Genomic DNA, 21,122 nt, shown 5'->3' on the forward strand with positions numbered 1-21,122 from the left:
ACCTATCAACATCTGATGACCCACACTGTCAGCACTGATCACATGACCTACCTATCAACATCTCGTACATGATGACCCCCAGGGACCACCAGTCACAGGCACTGCTGTAGCCGGTCTGCATGAACACCTCTGGGGCAATGTAGTCAGGAGTGCCCACAGTGGAGTAAGCCTGCACGACACAGGACCATGGTTTTCTTTATAATTAAAGATCAGGCTTGTTCTCTGTACACAGGTACAAGAATTCACTGTACCCAAGTGTGCGGACAAAAAAATAACAATCAAATACAAATAAACAGAGCTGTGTTAGTTAAGAGAAGTTTAAGGAAGTAAGTACATTAAAACGTAATCTTTCACAAATGTACGCATGCACGCATGCACACATGCGCACACACACACGCACACACACACACCTTATTCTCCTCCTTTTAACCCACAAACTAAAACGTCTCGATTTTTCTCCAATAGGCACCCCTTCCCCACTCTCTCACTGACGTAAGACCTCTCATCTTACACCACTCTCCATCTCCCCTTCCCCCATTCCCACTTTACACACATACACACTATCCTCACTGCCAGTAACAGTCAAATGGGTTGAGTGACACCAGCGAGCTGCAGTTTTCATTGACACTGCCACAGATTGGACAACAGCCAATAATCCAAGATTTTCATGAAACCTTGGACTGAAAGCACTAAAGACGGAAAAGACATGTTTTTGTTTTTTCATACTCTTTGTCTTAGATCAGAAGACAGACTTGTTCACTGAGGAAGGAAACTGGCATGCGCAGCCGATGAGTTTTGTCGGTCCACATGCACCACGCACTAAGTGTCATCAAAGAGCTTCTTCCTCTGTCATGGAAAGTTCTTTAGTGGCACAAAGATTGACCACACTGTTTCTGAGAATATAACTGACCCTTTATGTTGACTGAACCCAGTCATTGTCAGGACAGTTATTCAAATACATGTCTGCAAGAACTAGTGGTGAATGTTATCCTAAAGTGCTCTATTTCATATGCGGGTATAAACTGAAAACAAGCATGTCGTTTCCAGTTGTATTTTGTTTGTTTTCATACTGGATGTCAATCTGTGGTGATGGAAATAGATAAACTGTCTAGCACTGAAAGGGTACAGGTTACCCAACACTCCACATCACACACACCTGTGTGTAAGAAAACACAATAATGTTAACTTCTGCCTTTTTTCTATATAAAAATCACTCTCTCATACTGGCATATAACCAAAGGTTATCAATATGATCAAAGGCAATCAGTGTCATCGATGATTCTTTGCTGAACTGGAAGGAACAGGAAATCAAGCCAGGGCTCAGGGACTCCCACAGCATGGTGGGGTCAGGGGTCAGTGTTGTCTAAACAGCAGTACAACTAAGTGTGAAACTCAAACTCACTTTCTTTCATAACTCACAACAATGAAAAAAATACCTGAGAGGTCTGGCAAGAACAGACAATGTAAATAAGGAAATCCCTTGCAGGGTTCATATCTGTTTTAAATTTAACACCAAAGAGCAAAAATTTAAAACAATCAAATTGGAACCAGAAAGGCACTGTATTATAAATGCCAGCTTATTCCCCTTGCTTGAATCATCTTCTGCTGTATGGATGAGAACAATGAATGCCGTTGGAAGAATCCTTTCGGGATAATTTTGTAGCTGTTGGTCTGGGATTTTTCATTATCATACTTTAGAATTAACCCAGGTAGAACATTTCTCTGCTGTGCTTTTCTTGTACATATCTTTTATTTCACTAATACAGAGACCCAAAATAAAAAAATATTGCAAACCTTGGTAATTTTGTTAAGACTTTTAAGGACATAAAAAAGGCATGTCATTTTTTTTAAATATTCTTGGAAACCTTTTTTTTTTTTTTTTAAATGTAAGAACCCTACTTTATAACCATTTCACTCAAGCAGTGTTCATATAAGACATAGCACTGCTTCAAATCAGATTTGCACCAATCTTAATCTGACAACAAAACTACGATATACCAAAAAGCATCCTTCACATACCAACTGTCGCCTGTTTCGCTTCCAGCTTTCTGCTCGACGTTTAGAATCCATGGGATTTCCTGAGGCTGGTCAAAAACAAGAGAGAGAGAGAGAGAGAGAGAATGATCAGTATGTGTTCTCAGACAGGCACTTCTGATGCTCAGACACACACACACACACACACACACATTCAAGCATTAATATATTATAAATTACTTAAAATAACTGATTTAAACTTGCACAACTTAACCCTTTCGTTGCCAGGAAAATAAGATTGAAGTGAAATCTATTTGCCAGGGTTTTTTCACAAAAAACGGGTATAAATTTTCAAAAAATTGTGCTCTTTGTTATTGGTGAAAGACCCATACAAGTATATATTTTCTGAAAGGAAAATGAATAAAGAATACAAAACACATGATGTTTTCCCATGTTATATATTTTTAGTGACATGCTGTTGTTTTGAAATCAGTGTTTTGTTTTTTGTCACATTTTCAATTTGTTCATTACCAACATTAGTCAGGTAATTTGCACTAAAATATCATATTTTCTGGACAAATGGATATCTGCACACACAAAATCATACTAGAACAACCACAATATGAAAAAAACTGAAAAAGAAATATACATAATGCATTGACTTCTGCAAGTGATAATATGGATGTGAGGCCACGCCCCCTCAGTCTCCACCCCCCTCCTCTTCACCCCTCTCACACAGTCACTTTATCCAGTTCTCATCAGACCGTGTTGGCTGAGTGCCAAGAAAACAGCCCACACCATGGCCTGCTAAAAATTCGGTGACTTCTGTCGTCAGCTAAAGCTGAACAGCCGGCATCACTCACTGATAGTCGTATCTTGGCCACTCTTGATTGCTCCCTTTATTTTCTATCAAATCGTCCTATAAATGTTCACCACTGTCTTCTCCTTCGAATTTATGCTTCAATTCTTTCTGAGCATCAGCTAAAGAAAGTAATCTTGGCTGATTTAGTTCGCCACAATCGCATGTCTTGAGCACGGAGTCAGTCCGACATTTTGTTGAGTGAGCGAGGAGAGGAGCCAGGCAAAGACTGCGGCCAGTAACCCAACCAAAACGTTCAAATAAAGGACTGCCTTATGACGCAAATGGTGTTTCTAGCTATGAATAGAATCTAGAAAGATTCCCCAAGCTAAAGCTACCAGCATTTTTGTCAACGAACTGAATGCAAAGTAGGGAAAAGTCAGAATATTTCGATGACGAGTTATCTCATCATTGTGGCAGCGAAGCGTACATGCTTTCCATGACAAGTTATCTCGTCATATAGGCAGCCTAGGGGTTAAAGAATGGAAGCACATATGAATGAATGCACTGCTGCACATAATCATGTTGTGTGCACTTCGTGCAAATCTGCATGTGTATGTTGGTGGAATCTCTTCTGTGTTGCATGTAATTTCAAACCACTTAGTATTCAAAAATGTGCCAGCCTATCACCACTAAAAATGTTTTAGATCTGCTGCTCCTTCACATCACACCATTTTGAAGCATCATAAACACTGAATGATGTGTTATCAACACTAAAAAAAAAAAAAAAAAAAAGAAAAAAAAGAAAAAAAAAAAGAGTTTTAAAACTCCATCATGACACGCACATTTCCTGCAAGTGTTTGAATACCGAACTAATCTGTGGTATGAACCATGAAACACACCTGGTATGCACAAAACATAGAGTGTCACAGACCACATGAACTATAAACCAAATGGGAAGGAGAAGCAGGGAGGAGAGGAAGTCACGAAATTGAAGGGAAACATTAAAAAATATATATATATATATATATATAAAAGGTGGGCATCAGAATGTTACCAAAGTCTGTGGTGAAGTCTCCAGCCTTGGCCTGGGTCAGGTCCTTGTAGTACTCTGTGCGGTGGGACTTCTTCAGACCCGTGCACAGCCCAAAGTCTGACAGCTTGATGTGACCCTGCACAGTTCCACACCAACACACAGGCATCACGACACAGCAACCAGTTAACCTAACCCGCTGGCCATTAACAGAGAAGAAAACATTTTTTTCAAGAGATAATCAGAAAGGTGCTTTAAGTTTAACTTCTTTTTTTTTTAACCAATGAATGCACTATATACTTAAATTTTACGGTTAAAGGTTACATACTCTTATATAGCCACTGCGGCAGTGAATTTCTATCCAATGTGTCCAGGAAGGCAGGGATTCAATCCTTTCCTTCCACTCTTTCAACCTTCCCCAAGTGAAGTCACCTTCATATCCCGGTGGAGTGAAGAAAATCTAAGTGCGTTTCTCAAGAATACTTCACCACACTGAAACAAGGCTTTGAACCCCGATCACTGGTGAACACAGGGTCAGAAGTCCAACGCCCAACCAGTTCTACCACGGTGCCTCTCAGCCAAGAAAGGAACCTTCAAGTGATAATCAGATAATCAACAAGCTGTACCACACACTGCCCACAACAATTACAAATAGGAAAAGAACCCATGCCTACTGAGGAGCAGAAAGACCGTTAGTTCTGGCAAAAAACTGTTGAAAAAACCCCCACAAATTAGAAGCTGAAAGGAGCACATCTTGAGGACAGAATATGGAACAAAACTAAATGGTTGGAGCCGCTATAAAAACAGGCATTTTCAACTGTCTTCTTCTACTAAATAAAAAATGTTTGCCAGTGTCTACTGTCAAAGCATGTATGTTAGAGGGAAACTGAAGAGAGTGAAAAGGAGTAACAATGACTGTGTACTGAGTTTCAGTGTGTAAAAGTGTACGTGTCAGAGAGAATTGCGTGTGAGTGTGTGTGTGTGTGTGTGTGAGTGTGTATTTTTGAAACCAGCAGTCACACTGATCAGTTGACATGAGGTCAGCATTCAGTTTGTCTCCAATCTTTATTTGTAACTCTACTGTTTGTGGATGTGCCAAGTAGGAATGAGAATAAAGTGCAGCACCACAAGAGGGTTGAGGAGAGAGGTCACAAGGTCAGGAGCTGGGATTATCTGGGAAAGGAATCATCCACTCCACTGACGCCCAGGACTCAGAGAGACTGTTGCAGGTCGCATGACCTTGCAGCCTCCACATGATGATGGATGGCATGCCACATTAACACATGATTCACACCACAGACCGACCTCCACTTTGCTCCCGGGCACTGTGACCCCTCTGTATCCAACAGGCAGTCTACATCACTGTCAATATGGGGGACATACCAATACACATCTTTGCTGCTGAATAACTGGAGGGGGGTGTATGTTCTGGGGGGAGGGATGGGGCAGAAGGGTGTGGGAGGGATGAGGGAGGGGTGGAAGGTGTATGGCGGAGGAAGAGGAAACTGTGTGTGAGGCAGATGGGGTGGGGGGTGGAGGGGGGGAGAGAAATAGACAGAGACTGACTGGGAGACAAAATGTGAGAGAAAGTGAGAGAGGGAAGCAAGGAAGAGGGGCAGGGAAAAGCTTTAACATCTACTTTTAAGGACAAATCACTTTGCATCACGCTGACATAAGGCTTGCTACCATCTTTTTCTGCACAAAGAACACAGCACAATTATCAGGAACAAAACAAATGTCTAAAGGCACTACTGGGACATACGTTTAATGGTAAATCAGTCCATCGAAGACACAAGTACCTGTATCAAGATCAACAGAACTGAGCGATTCAAATTTCACTTCTGGACATTTGTCGTTGTTGATTTTTAGTCTGTGTATATGCGCTCTGGCTTTTCTGGGAAGTGACGATGTACTTCAGGAACAACCTGTCTCTTTAAACTGATTCTCAGGAATAAATACTGCAGTCAGCAACTGGAAGGTCTGGGGGAAAGAGGGGACTAGGTTTGGGTGGGTCAAACCACTTACCCTCAACCTATCATGATCATCATTATTAATATCATCATTTTTACCATTATTATTATTATCATTATTATTATCATATTACTATTGATACTTATATAACCCCCATCTTAGGTCAGAGACCAGTGCACCATGGACCTCAGTTCATCATCTCATCCAAATGACTAGCATCCAGGCCACCACTCAAGGTCTGGTGGAGGGGGAGAACATTCTGGCAAGGTGAGACTGAACCCTGTGCCCTTGGAGATTCTCTCACTTCCCAGGCAGACAGGTTACCACTGGGCCCCCTCTCCACCACCTTGACAACAGTGGTATCAGGTGACCGGCAACACTGTTGTCGTGACCAGGGCTCCCCTGGTGGCAGGCAGGCAGACAAAACAGCCCACCACCACACATGGTTAATGTGGAGGGAGGGGGAGGGAGGAGGTAAGGAAGGGGAGGAGGGGACAGCAGGAGGGTGGTGGTGGAGGGGGATTTGCTCCCTCATCCAGCACAACACGCCATCCCCAATTCCCCGTCATACCATGTGTGGTGGGGAAGGAAAGCTGGGAGAAGGGGGTGTGGGGGGCCCTGTCACCTGACATGTGATCTGCATGCACGTGCAGCACTGATCAGCACACTGTCAATTTCCTGCTGATGCTGCTGGTAGTGGGGGTGGTGGGGGTGGTGGCTGCAGTCGGGGATGGGGGGGAATGGAGGGGTGACAGGCAAGGCAAAGAGGATGGTCCTGCCTGGAGAAAAGGAGGGGGAAGGAGTAAAAAGGAAAAGGAAAAAAAAAGAAGGGTTGATGGGAGTCAAGGTGGAAGTGGGTCAAGAGACAGAGTGTTTCTACACATATTAATATGTGTGTGTGTGTGTGTGTGTGTGTGCGTGTGTGGTGTGTTTGTGCATGTGCACATGTATGCATGCATACATGCTGAGTGTGTGTGCGTGTGTGTATGTGTTTGTGTGTTTGTGTGTGTGTGTGGTGTGTGTGTGGTGTGGGGGGGCAGTCATGTGCCCTATACAGAGGAAGTAAAAAGATGTGGAAGACTGGGACAGACACCTTGAGGAGTCAAACGTGTCAGCACCACCAACTACTGAGTTTTGCCTTGCAGTTTCACTGTGTCTGTATCATACAATACTGCATTATAGTGACAAACTAGGGCACCGTGTATGCTCAGGAACTGCGTCACGATTATCAGTTCACAGTATCAACAAATTAAAAAGTTATTGCCAATGTCCACTAAGAATAACTTGATATTCATCAAGTTGTCACATATACACATATCTGCACTTTGAATGCAGAAATGAAAAGGAAGAAAGAAAAGAAAAGAAAAGAGAGCAAGAGAAAGAAAAAAGATATATAGAGAAAGGATAGAAGAAAGAAAGAAAGAAGGAAAAAGAAGTAAGGAAGGAATATAAAAAGAAAAAGAAAAAAAAAGGAACTGATAAAAGAAATGAAATACCACACAAGCTGCAAAACTGAACTGCAAAAGTGCACTTTCAAAGCCAGCACTTTTCGCCACTGACTGACAGAAGGCTCTCTTTCATATTTACCAAGTGTTCTCACAATGCTGACTGGTGGCTCTCTCTCATTGCACACAGTCAGGACAAAGCTGCACTGATCTGATTATTGATCTTTCTCCTCTCACAACCACCCACACTCCCTTCGCCCCCGCCCCCAGGCCCCCCCCCCTCCCCACAACCTCAAACCCACCCTTCCCCTCTCTCTGCACACCATCCCCAATCAACAGATGCCAGTGAAGCAATCAGCCTCTGAAAACCACATCACAGCATCAACAGGAAACAGCAGGAGGAAGCCCAGTAAAGCATGAAGAGTGCTGTGCTAAAGAGACCAGTGCACAAAATGGACTGTATTCACACACACATACACACACACAAAAGGACCAGCCTCTTTCACATTTCTCTTCCTCTTCACATGCAAATAAATGCAAGCACACACACACGCACAACTACACACACACACACATGCACCGAAAGAGAGAGGAGGAGCCAATTTCTGGGAGGATGAGCTGGCACCAAACACAGCATGGCAAAGTGATGAATAAAGAGGTAGAGGAATGTTAATTCACTGACTGCAAAACGACAGTCCTTGACAAAGCCATCATGAGGACGGTTAATTCAACGACTGCAGTTATTTCTGCTTGATAAAATATGTAATGGCTGTCAATGCCAGTTACAAATAGCAGCATAATATCCAGCATATAAGGACGAGAATGACGCACACAAGTGCCTTATTTGAAAGCATGTCTCCTGTAAGAAGACACCATAGCAGAATTGGTTAGGCATTGAACCCTTGATCCAGCCTTCACCAATGTCTGGGTTTGAAGCTGTGTTTCGGAATGCTGATGTGTCCTTGAGGTGAAGCACTTTACGCCAATTTTCCTCACTCTAACCAAGTGTGAATGGGTACTGAACTTCTACCAGAGGAGTTTAAATGGCAGAAGAGGATTGGGCCCCTCCTTCCTACGTCAAGCCCTAGACACAACAGATATGAATTCACTGCCCCAATGGCACTAAAAGTCCATAGGACCTTGCAAAACTGACCCACTCCCCCCTGCCCTCAAAGAAAGAAAAGGAAAGACAGAAAGGTAAGACAACTCATGACCCCCCCCCCCCCCACTCCCTGGTGAGTTGCTGACCTTGGCGTCCAACAGGAGGTTGTCAGGTTTGATGTCCCTGTGGATGAAGCCCAGCTTGTGGATGGAGTCAATGGCCAGGATGGTCTCTGCCGTGTAGAACTGGGACTGCTCCTCTGACAGTGTGTCCTTCTTCATCAGCAGAGTCATCACGTCACCTGCACAATACACAACACACCCTGTGTCATGCCTAACACACCCCCTGTGTCACACCCCCTGTGTCACACCTAACACACCCCTGTGTCACACCTAACACACCCCCTGTGTCACACCTAACACACCCCCTGTGTCACACCTAACACCCCCCCCTGTATCACACCTAACACACCCCCTATGTCACACCCCCTGTGTCACACCTAACACACCCCCTGTGTCACACCTAACACACCCCCTGTGTCACACCTAACACACCCCTTGTGTCAGACCTAACACACCCCGTGTCACACCTCCTGAGTCACACCTAACACACACCCTGTGTCACACCTAACACACCCCCTGTGTCACACCCCCTGTGTCACACCCCCTGTGTCACACCTAACACACCCCCTATGTCACACCCCCTGTGTCACACCTAACACACCCCCTGTGTCACACCTCCTGTGTCACACCTAACACACCCCCTGTGTCACACCTCCTGTGTCACACCTAACACACACCCTGTGTCACACCTAACACACCCCCTGTGTCACACCTAACACACCCCCTGTGTCACACCTCCTGTGTCACACCTAACACACACCCTGTGTCACACCTAACACACCCCCTGTGTCACACCTCCTGTGTCACACCTAACACACACCCTGTGTCACACCTCCTGTGTCACACCTAACACACCCCCTGTGTCACACCTCCTGTGTCACACCTAACACACCCCCTGTGTCACACCTAACACACCCCCTGTGTCACACCTCCTGTGTCACACCTAACACACACCCTGTGTCACACCTAACACACCCCCTGTGTCACACCTCCTGTGTCACACCTAACACACACCCTGTGTCACACCTCCTGTGTCACACCTAACACACCCCCTGTGTCACACCTCCTGTGTCACACCTAACACACCCCCTGTGTCACACCTAACACACCCCCTGTGTCACACCTCCTGTGTCACACCTAACACACACCCTGTGTCACACCTAACACACACCCTGTGTCACACCTCCTGTGTCACACCTAACACACACCCTGTGTCACACCTAACACACACCCTGTGTCACACCTCCTGTGTCACACCTAACACACCCCCTGTGTCACTCCTAATACACACCCTGTGTCACATATAACACACACCCTGTGTCATGCCTAACACACACCCTGCGTCACACGTAACACACACACTGTCACACCTAACACATACACCGTGACATCTTCTGCCATACCCCCCCCAACCCCACCCCCCCACACCCCCCCCCCCTGTGTAATAATAATGATAATGACTAGCACTACCAGTAGTACCACACCCTCTGTTACAATAATGATGACGACTTGTATTACACAACTCATTATGCTACACATTACATGCTGGAGATTGAGGCAAGGGTAGTCACAACCTGCACACTGTCTTCATAGTACACACCATAAAGACTGATGATGATGATGATGAAAATGATGAAGGAGGTAATGAAAGTGACAACAGTGTTGACTATGATGAGGATGAAGGTAATGACAATCGAAATGACGATGATACTGATGCTGAACATGGTGATAATAGTAACGACAATGGTGATGATAATGAAGAAGGTTATGAGAACAATGACAATAATAATGAAGAATGCGATGAGCATGTGGATAATGAGGATGAGGATGATGAGGATGATGATGGATGGTGGTGGCAACGACAATGACGCCAATGCAATGAAGGTGATGACCCTGGAGCTGACCTCCTGGAAGAAACTCCATGATGAGGTACAGGTAGTGGAGGTCCTGGAAGGAGTAGAACATCTTGACCACCCACGTGTGGTCAGCCTCTACCAGGATGTCTCTCTCCGCTCTCACATGGGCCACCTGCAAAACACATATGCACACACACACACACACACACACACACACACACATGCATGCACGCATGCACACACACACACACACATGCATGCACACACACACACATGCACAAACACACGCAGGCACGCAGGCACACACACACAAACACACACCATCAGTCACCTCAGTTACACATACCCTTTGAACATAGCACTCACTTCACTTTAAACCTTTTACTCCCAAATGCTGTTTTATCTGTGGTCCAACAGATAATATAATCAACAGTCACATAATTACCAAAACCCTGCAAATGGCAAATGCGTTACAGGGTGTTTGAAGCAATTTCTCAGCAAGTTTGGGCTCAATTTAATGGGGTTTTTTCTCTTGTAAAGCAAGAAGTTGTTCAGCAAGTCAACATGGCGGCAAGGACAAACACTGCAGAAGAGGTGGCTTGAGTTTTGTCTGAAGTATCGCACAGTGGTGACATTAGTGATGATGAAAACGTAGTAGAAAACGATAGCACTATTGTTATTGATCAACCAATGTGTTTCTGATTATCATGAGGAAGATAATACCCTACAAAGTGCAGGGTGTGTGGTCACTTTGGAAGTTCTTCTTCTAAACTCTGTGAAGAGTCATTGGGGCTTGCACAGAAGGACTGTTCACCAGATTCCTTCAGGTCTGTCGTGTTTTCTGACAAGCCTGTGTCTGTGAAATGTTGTTTTTTTTCTGTCCATTCTGCAGTGTTTAGTCCATTGTTGTTGTTGTTGTTGTTGTTGTTTTTTGTCTTCCCCTTCATCTCCCTCTCTCAATAATTCTTTGGGAGATTGTTTCAGCAAGGCCACTAGATCTTGTTATGTGACCATACCAACATAGCTGTCTTTTCTTAACTGATGTCAGCTGATCTTCATGTGGTCCAATGTGCTACACTTTACCCAAACTGAAAAAATCTGACCTGTACTGTGTTTTTGTTTTGTTTTCTTCTTTTTTTATGAGACACAAAGCTTTAAAATGATATAAAAGAAAAAGCTCCCAGTGAGCAATTTAACTGATGATGTCTCTCAAATGACCACAAATAAATCATGTCACACAGCGACTGCAGATGCTTCACTCTGTTCTGGGAAAATGAATGAATGAAAACAATCTATTTTCAGAACCTGATACAGAAATGAGAGTGCATATCTAATCCACTTTTTTCTCTCAGAAAGACTGACTGCATGTCTCTGGAATTTGAGACAGAGAGGAGAAGAGACAGTCATTGCACATAAACTTTGCACATTTTATGCCTGAAAATCACAAAAACAAACAAAATGTGCCTATGTAAAAATCCGTTCCACTTGTCTTACAAGGCAATGTCCAAGTGAACAAGGACTGTAACTCATTAACAAAAAAACAACAACAAAAAACCCCACCAGTCTTTGTGAAAAAGGACTCAACTCTATAAAACCTCTCTTACAGTTACAAAGCAAGAATTTTTACCTATTAACTCAATAAACGTCTCTCACCACATAAGAATTTTTTACCTATTGACTCAGTAAACACCTCTCTTACTGAACAGATAAGACTTTGGTTGATTAAATCAATAGACACCTCTCTTTCTGAACAAGGATTTCAAAAGTTGAAAAAATACCCATCTTACTGAACAAGAACTTCGGCCTGTTAACTCAATATAATAAACACCTCTCTTACTGAACAAGGCCTCTGACCTGTTAACTCAATAAACAAGTCTTGTCATAATGAACAAAGACTTTCAATTTTCATCCAGTAAAAAGACGTATACTTCAATGATCCAGCAACTCAATAAATGTCTTGTCATAATGAAGACCTTGGTCCAGTAACTCAGTAAAGGTTTTGTCATAATAAACAAAGACTTAGTCAAGTAACTCAATAAATGTCTTGTCATAATGAACGAAGACCTTGGTCCAGAAATTTGGAAAATGTCTTGTCATAATGAACAAAGACACTGATCCAGTAACTCAATAAACATCTTGACATAATGAACAAAGACACTGATCCAATAACTAAAAAAAAATGTCTTGTCATAATGAACAAGGACTTTCATATTTTCGTCCAGTAAAAAGATGTATACTTCAGTCTCAAAAGAAGGACACTGTCCTTCCAATATTGTCTCACAGAAGGAACAATCAGTCTCACCTGATCTTTCTCCAGCATGTCAGCTTTGCGGAGAATCTTCATGGCGTAGACATGGCCCGTGTCCTTCTTCTGCACAAGCCGCACCTGCCCAATATACACATCCACATGTTAAACAAATTAACAAACAAAAAACATGAAAATGTTCCAGAAAAATTCACTTTGACAGAAAAGCAAATACTCTTGCAGACAGAAAAAAAGAAAAAAAAAGTGGATGGTGCTGCACTCTGGCAATACGCTCTCCCCAAGGAGAGCAGCTTGTATTTCACACCGAGAAATTTGTGGAAAAAAATTACATATATACAATAAACAAAAATTCTTTAAAACTATATCCAAGATAGATACTGAGCTTCAAGTCCCATTGCTTTCCCTCTCACTTACTTCTTTTTTGTTTAAAGGAAATGGTTGCACTTCAGTCCACTTCAGTCAGGAACCTCGGCGTTGTCCTTGACAACACACTGTCCATGCAAACATTTATCAATCAGACATGTCAATCCTGCTACTGCCAACTGCGGCGCATCAGTTCCATCCGGAAATATCTGTCCACTGACGCAACATCTAGACTTGTCGTTTCTCTCATTCTCTCTCGCCTTGACTACTGTAACTCTCTATTGTCTGGTTTGCCTGCTTCATCCATTCAGTCCCTTCAGCGCATACAAAATTCTGCTGCCCGACTCGTCCTCAGAAAGAAAAGATCTGAGCACACCACTCCTCTTTTGCAACATCTCCACTGGCTCCCTGTCTCACACCGAATAAAGTACAAGATCAGCACTCTATGCTACAAATGTATTCACAAATCAGCCCCTTCCTATCTCTGTGGCTGCCTTCACCTCTACACTCCATCTCGCTCACTACGATCAGCTTCGGATCCACTCCACTTACACATACCCAGATTCAAACTCTCGACTGTTGGCCACCGTTCTTTCTCTGTCTCTGGACCTTGCAATTGGAATGAACTTCCTCTTTCGCTTCGTCAAGTCTCCACACTCAGCTCTTTCAAGTCTGGCCTTAAAACCCACCTCTTCCCAAAATCGCCTCCCTTCCCTGCCTCTTCCTTGTCTTTTCAGATTTTTTTTTTTTCTTTTTTTTTTTCTTTCAGTTTTAGAGTTATGCTTGCGTGAGAATGACTGGTGCGAAAGCGCTTTGATTTGTTTATGCACAAGATTTAGCGCTATATAAGTACCATTATTATTATTATTATTATTATTATTATTATTATTATGTTCACAAGAAGCTACAAATATCATCTTGTGTTCTACAAGTACTCTATGTATCTATTTTACTCACACATGTTTTGCATATGCTTTATAATGATCACAGAACTCCTATTCTCTCTCTTTCTCACCCCCCTCCCCCAACACACAATCAAAACTTCATAAAACCACTTCACTTCACACAAGTTTCTGTGCTTTCTTCAATTCCACCATAAACAGGAATACACACAACCCCCCAAAAAAATTAATGTTCCCACCTCCTATGGCACCATCTCAAGAACTCATGTCCTGGTGGGTTTCCCAGCAACACCCTCCCCTCTCCCTCAGTGTATCTGAGCAGTATGCACTCATTACTCATCTCCCACACTGACTCAGCCCCAACGCATCCTGTGACACCCAGCAGAGGAAACAGACAGGAGACAGACTGCACCCACACCCACCACCATCCTCAATTCCAGTCGACACCAGCTCTTTCTTCAGGCTTCACAGCTGATCTTCCCCCGACAACAATGCTGGCGCAATGCTTAACCCCTTGACTGCTGCCAAGTATGCTCATCACTGTAGGGCTGTTGCATCACCGAGATAACCCAGAGTTGACCAGTCAGGATACAGGGCATCATGGTTTCTTTGGAATTCTTTCTCTTGAAATTACAGTCCCTTTGTTCAGACGAATCAATTACCCCACTTCGGAGTGCACAAGGAGCACTAACTGCCCTTCAAATCCACACCACACTCATCTCATTTCACCAAGGTTCAGCAGCCAAGGGGTTCTCCCCAAATCCTAATTATTCATTTTTCCTCCCATGCCCATGTACAGCCATACTCAATACCTGATGCAGATCAACCCAAACTGTCGTAACTGCATGCAAATTTGAGTCACTATTGGTGACACAAACTGGTCAGACAAGGCTTTCCACAACCCAAGAAAGGGGGCAGCGATACTGATATCCATTGACTTCTCTCTGTTTTATTTCAGGCAGAAAAAGCCCCAATTTCCTGTTGCAGACAGGGAGGAGATAGGGCCTTTATCACTGGACAGGCTGGCTGCAGCACAAAGGCCACTGACAGGGTGTGGGGCATCAGTGTAGTGTGGGCATCATGTAGTGTGGGCATCAGTGTAGTGAGGGCATCATGTAGTGTGGGCATCAGTGTAGTGAGGGCATCAGTGCAGTGTGGGTGTCAGTGTAGTGTGGGCATCATGTAGTGTGGGCATCATGTAATGTGGGCATCAGTGTAGTGAGGGCATCATGTAGTGTGGGCATCAGTGTAGTGAGGGCATCAGTGCAGTGTGGGCGTCAGTGTAGTGTGGGCATCATGTAGTGAGGGCATCATGTAGTGTGGGCATAAGTGTAGTATGGGCATCAGTGTAGTGAGGGCATCATGTAATGTGGGCATAAGTGTAGTATGGGCATCTGTGTAGTGTGGGCATCATGTAGTGTGGGCATCAGTGTAGTGAGGGCATCATGTAGTGAGGACATCATGTAATGTGGGCATAAGTGTAATATGGGCATCATGTAGTGAGGGCATCATGTAGTGTGGGCATCATGTAATGAGGCCATAAGTGTAATGTGGGCATAAGTGCAGTGTGGGCATCAGTGTAGTGTGGGCATCGTGTAGTGTGGGCATCATGTAGTGTGGGCACCATGTAATGTGGGCATCAGTGTAGTGTGGGCATCATGTAGTGTGGGCATCGTGTAGTGTGGGCATCAGTGTAGTGTGGGCATCATGTAGTGTGGGCATCGTGTAGTGTGGGCATCAGTGTAGTGTGGGCATCGTGTAGTGTGGGCATCAGTGTAGTGTGGGCATCATGTAGTGTGGGCATCGTGTAGTGTGGGAAACATGTAATGTGGGCATCAGTGCAGTGTGGGCATCAGTGTAGTGAGGGCATCAGGGTAGTGTGGGCAACATGTAATGTGGGCATCAGTGTAGTGTGGGCATCAGGGTAGTGTGGGCAACATGTAATGTTGGCACCATGTAGTCCGGGCATCAGTGTAGTGCTGGCATCAGTGTAGTGTGGGCACCATGTAGTAAGGGCATCATGTAATGTAAGCATCAGTGTAGTGTGGGCAACATGTAATGTGGGCATCATTTAGTCTGGGCGTCAGTGTAGTTTGGGCATCAGTGTAGTGAGGGCACCAGTGTAGTGAGGGTATCATGTAGTGTGGGCATCAGTGTAGTGTGGGCAACATGTAATGTGGGCATCATGCAGTCTGGGATTCAGTGTAGTTCGGGCATTAGTGTGAGTCCCACAATGAGATGCAAGACAGGACCTGGCCCTGTGATCTACAGGATCCCTGTCTCTTATCTCTGCCACACCACCAGCTTCCTGCATCCTGCCCTCCTCTCCCACACACTCTGTCTGTCTTCCTTTTTCATCCTTTCTGTCTCTCATGTAAACACACACACACACACACACACAAGCACATGCACATGAACATCCCCCTCTCCACTCTCCCATAAAGCACACATGAATGCACACAAACACATAAACATACCCTCCTCTCTCTCTTATCCGTCCCACAATGCTATCTCTCATTCACTTTCCATTTCCTCTGAGACCCCCTCTCCCGTCCCCCCTTTCATCCCCCCCTCCCTTGGGAAGTGGCACCCTGGACAGTGGTGGAGTGTGTTGATCTGTCACTGTCTCCCTCACTGCTCAAAGGGGGAGACAGACAGGAATGCTGGCACTTCACTACATCCCAGCAGGACAACCCAGGCATCCATCAAGCCACTGCCCAAACTTTCTTTGGAAAAACAGGTTCAGGAAACTGGCACTTATTGTTGGTATTAAAGACATATTGCTGTACTATTTCTTCTTCTACAGGTTGTTTGCCACATAGCAATTATTGTTAAACTGGTACTTCAACACGGGTTCGTTCATAACATGGGTCAGTCCAGTGATTCATTCTGTTCCCTTTTAAAACAAATAACGGATAAGTTAAGCATGTCAACCCATTCAACCATGGGTAGTTTACAGTCTTGACAAGCTTCAGTACATACTGATGCAGGGAAAACACTGAAAATATAGTTTTCCCTCCAAATTACGTGTGGACACATCCGGAAATACTGTAGGTGTTAGTTCCTTTTCCTTTCAGTTTATGCGTATGTAGGAACAGGAAAACTGTATTTAATGAGTCAACTTTTGAGGCCAGAGCAATGCTCCAGTGCAGGGTTCAATACGTTAACACAGTTACAATGTGTTCAGTTTTAAACCTCCAGCATGATAGGCTGATGATGATGACGATGGTGATTTTTGCTGCAGTGGGCAGCCAGGGTTCACATGCATAACCTGTTCCCAGAGGATGCAATGACACTGTATTGTTCTGGGCTGCAACCAAACTCTGTCCACACTCAACAGCCAACATCTGAGCACCCTTTGGAGTCATTCAAATGAGGTCTTGGCCAACTTTTGATCAACTTAGCTTTGTTCCAAATGAAGCCGCTAACTTGCCCTTGGTGCTAAAAGGTTTAAAGCAGCTTTCTGCAGCCACCAGGGCAGTAATTTCATAATTATTCATGGTGTCTGTAGCTCTGCCTACGAAGGAACAACCCTAGCCATTCCTTCCACCATATTAAGCTTCCCTGACCAAACTCAGATACCCATTTAACTTGGGTGGAGTGAGAAAAATCAGAGTAAAAAGCCTTTCCCAAGGACACAACGCCATGCTGAAACATAACCTCAAACCTTGACCACTGGAAAACACCAGATCGGATGTCCCACATCTGATTCAGCCATGGTGCCCTAACCACTTGATGTGAGCTGGCTTTAAAGACTTCAGCACTGTGACAGTTGCTGAGAATGACTGGATGCTCTGCAGGAGATTTTCAACCCTGATTTGATCACACCCCTGGCACACACAGCCACCTGCAGTCTTCAGGACAAAGCATGGGCACCACTACTTACATAGGAACAGATCTGATTTGCCTATTCCTGTTTCACGTTCTCTTTGATTGTGTTGCCACCTTCAACAGCTTCCAGAGTCTGACTGTCCCATTCCACCTACCCATCATTCCCATTTACCCAATTCACCCTCTCTCTCTCTATCTCTCTCTCTCAAACACACACATACATGTTATACTCTTCCTACACCCCACCCTTTTTTCTTCTATTTTCTTTTCTTTTCTTTTTTCTTTAGTTTTTTTTTCTGAGGGCAGGATGAAAAAAAGCTGTATAAGCTTATTCTTTTACCCTAAATAAAGTCATTTTGGCTTGACTTCACACACACACACACACACACACACACACACACACACACACACCATCTACTGATAAGTATCAAAATGTGTTTGTGCACTAATACTATTATCAGCTTCTATGAATGCTTGAAATTCTCAACCAGTCTTGAGACAAGGTGAAACAGACTAAAAACACAGCTTATATCAGACTGACATAAACTAAGGTTGGGCAAACAGCAAAGTGAGAGCTGTGTGATCAATGGTTTCTCCACAGCAATGGGAATTCATTTACAGCTTAGTCTTTTGTGAAGGACTATGACTCTCAAACTAGGAGGCAAGGCTGCGCTGGCTCTAACACTGACTGTCCTAAAGCCCTCTTGGCCAAGAGATTGGAGTTGTAACTTGGACAAGACACTATAACGAAATACCAGCCAAGAGAGGACAGCGGGTGCCTTCCCTGCTGTTCTGATGGTCATACTCATAGTCGGATATGACTATCATATATACAGTCACAGAAATACTTCTGATCAATAAAATACAATTCAGAGGAACTTAGTGCATTAACAAAATGGGAAGAGACAAATCAGTATCCCCAATTCAATAACTCAGGAATTGTTGAATGGGGATAACACTGTTTTCATGCATGTATCCATGGCACTCATCCCTCTCTCTCTCTGTCATTCTCACTTGCTCTTTCCCTTTCATTAAAATGTTTTCAGCTGCTGTTTACCCCGGCACAGTGGCAGTAAATCAATCACTCCCCTACCCCCCACCTCCAGTCTCATTAAAATGTGCTCTATTGTGATTGCCTTCCACATATACATACTTTAGCCCACCAGTCTGTCAACCACACACAATCTTGTTTTATGCTCTGCAAATCAGTGTAGCTGTGCGAGCAAGTGTGCCTGTGTGAATCCCTGTGATTGTGTGTCTGTGTCTGTGTGTCTGCACCCAAACACCTATTTCCAATCTCATTTTCCACAGTATGTAGGTCCAAGAATTCTCTTTCAGTCAAACAAGCTGAGCTCAAAGCCCAGGAGACCAGTTAAAAAAAAGTCATGCCATACTAGCCGCCCTTTTTTTCCTCAAAGTCTAGGGCAATACATGCATAATGTTTACTTGAAAAAGGATCAGGCACATGACAGGTCATCACAGAATGAGCTCCACACTGTGCTTTAAGGGGTCATGTTTTTTCAAGGGGTCAACATGAGAACATCAGATTAATTTCATAAGGGTCACATTTTATTTCAAAAAGCAACTTGCAAAGCCAAGTTGTGAGCTGGGCAACCTTTCTTATCCATGAACATCACTGTCAGAGTGGAATGCCATGAGAAATAAAGTGAAATCCTGCTTCTTACTGGGGTATTCTTCTTCAAGGTTACAAACAGAATAGAATGGAATAAAACAGAACAGAATAGAATGGAAAATCTCTCTCTCTCTCTCTCTCTCTCTCTCTCTGTGTCACACCCACACACCAACTCCCACCCAACTACCAACCCAGCCACACACACACACACACCCACCCACACCCACACAGAGGGCTGATCACAATCAGTCACCGCACTTTCTCAGACAGGTATTCCATGTAGCAGGATCACCTATGCCCTGTCTGTTTCCATCTACTCCCTGTTCCATTACTAAGACCCTGTCTGTGGTCTTCAGGTGGTGGGAGGTGTGTGTGTGTGTGTGTGTGTGTGTACAGCGTATGTGTACAGCATGTGGGTGGAGTGATGGCCTAGAGGTAACGCGTCCGCCTAGAAAGTGAGAGAATCTGAGCGCGCTGGTTCGAATCACGGCTCAGCCGCCAATGTTTTCTCCCCCTCCACTAGACCTTGAGTGGTGGTCTGGATGCTAGACATTCGGAGGAGACGATAAACCGAGGTCCCGTGTGCAGCATGCACTTAGCGCACATTAAAGAACCCATGGCAACAAAATGGTTGTTCCTGGCAAAATTCTGAATGTAGTGATGCACTCTCCCTGGGGAGAGCAGCCCGAATTTCACACAGAGAAATCTGTTGTGCTAAAAAAAAAAACCAAACCCCCCCCTCACCCCCCCACCAAAAAAAAAAAACCAATGACAAGACAGTGACAGGTAAGGGTATGTGTAGAAAGGACACAGATAACATTGCTGCAAGTGGTGGGGTGATGGTGAAGATAATGGTGGGTGGAGAAAGAGAGAAGGGGGGTGGGAGGAGGGAATTGGGTGGGTGAGGGGGTAGGGTGGGGGTTCACCAAGCAATGACCAGACAGACAGGTCAGGGTAGGTGTGGAAAGGACATGCACAACACTGCTGCAAGTGGTGGTGCGATGGTGATGTGGAGGGGTGGGGGGGGGGGGGGGGGGGTGTAAGGCAACAGGGCAGAAAGAGGAGGGGCGAGGGGAGTGATGGAGGTGGGGGTGTCTAGAGCTATACAATAAAAGACCCTTTGTCAAGCTGTGCGAAGAAAGGCCCTGGGGTCCAGCTATCACCCACAGGTGTGGTGCTCACTCACTGCTCCTGGGAAGTGACCAGGTGTGTGTGTGTGTGTGTCTGTATCTGTGTGTCTGTGTGTATGTGTGTGTGTATCTGTGTGTGTGTGTGTGTGTGTGTGTGTGTGTGTGTCTGTCTGTCTGTATGTCTGTCTGTGTGAGTGTGTGTGTCTGTCTGTCTGTCTGTCTGTATCTGTGTGTGTGTGTGTGTGTGTGTGTGTGTGTGTGTCTGTCTGTCTGTATCTGTGTGTGTGCGCGTGCGTGTGTGTGTGTGTGTGTGTGTGTGTGTGTGTATGTCACTGTGTGTCTGTCTGTCTGTCTGTATCTGTGTGTGTGTGTGTGTGTGTGTGTGTGTGTTTATGGGGAGAGGAGGGGAGAGTCAAGACAGTGCAAGATGTATGTGTGTGTGTGTGTGTGTGTGTGTGTGTGTGTGTGTGTGTGTGTGTGTGTGTGTGTGTGTGTGTGTGTGTGTGTGTGTGTGTCTGTCTGTCTGTATCTGTGTGTGTGTGTGTGTGTGGTGCCTGTGTGTGTCTGTGTGTTTGGCTTTGTGTGTTTATGGGGAGAGGAGGGGAGAGTCAAGACAGTGCAGGATGTGTGTGTGTGTGTGTGTGTGTGTGTGTGTCTGTCTGTCTGTCTGTCTGTATCTGTGTGTGTGTGTGTGT

At 44.6% G+C, this 21,122-nt stretch overlaps 1 protein-coding gene across 1 annotated transcript in view; it reads right to left on the minus strand.

Annotated features, from left to right (window-relative positions):
• Positions 1-21,122, minus strand: part of LOC143301478 (serine/threonine-protein kinase tricornered-like) — an 82,570-nt gene that overhangs the window by 20,134 nt on the left and 41,314 nt on the right. The window contains exons 5-10 of the mRNA XM_076615793.1: positions 12,605-12,688; positions 10,351-10,474; positions 8,471-8,625; positions 3,831-3,945; positions 2,020-2,084; positions 52-169 (exon numbers count right to left, since the gene is read on the minus strand). Coding sequence (XP_076471908.1) covers positions 52-169; positions 2,020-2,084; positions 3,831-3,945; positions 8,471-8,625; positions 10,351-10,474; positions 12,605-12,688 — 661 coding nt within the window. The remainder of the gene's footprint in view (positions 1-51; positions 170-2,019; positions 2,085-3,830; positions 3,946-8,470; positions 8,626-10,350; positions 10,475-12,604; positions 12,689-21,122) is intronic.

This window comes from Babylonia areolata, chromosome 27 (assembly GCF_041734735.1).
Source record: "Babylonia areolata isolate BAREFJ2019XMU chromosome 27, ASM4173473v1, whole genome shotgun sequence".
Classification (NCBI taxonomy): domain Eukaryota; kingdom Metazoa; phylum Mollusca; class Gastropoda; order Neogastropoda; family Buccinidae; genus Babylonia; species Babylonia areolata.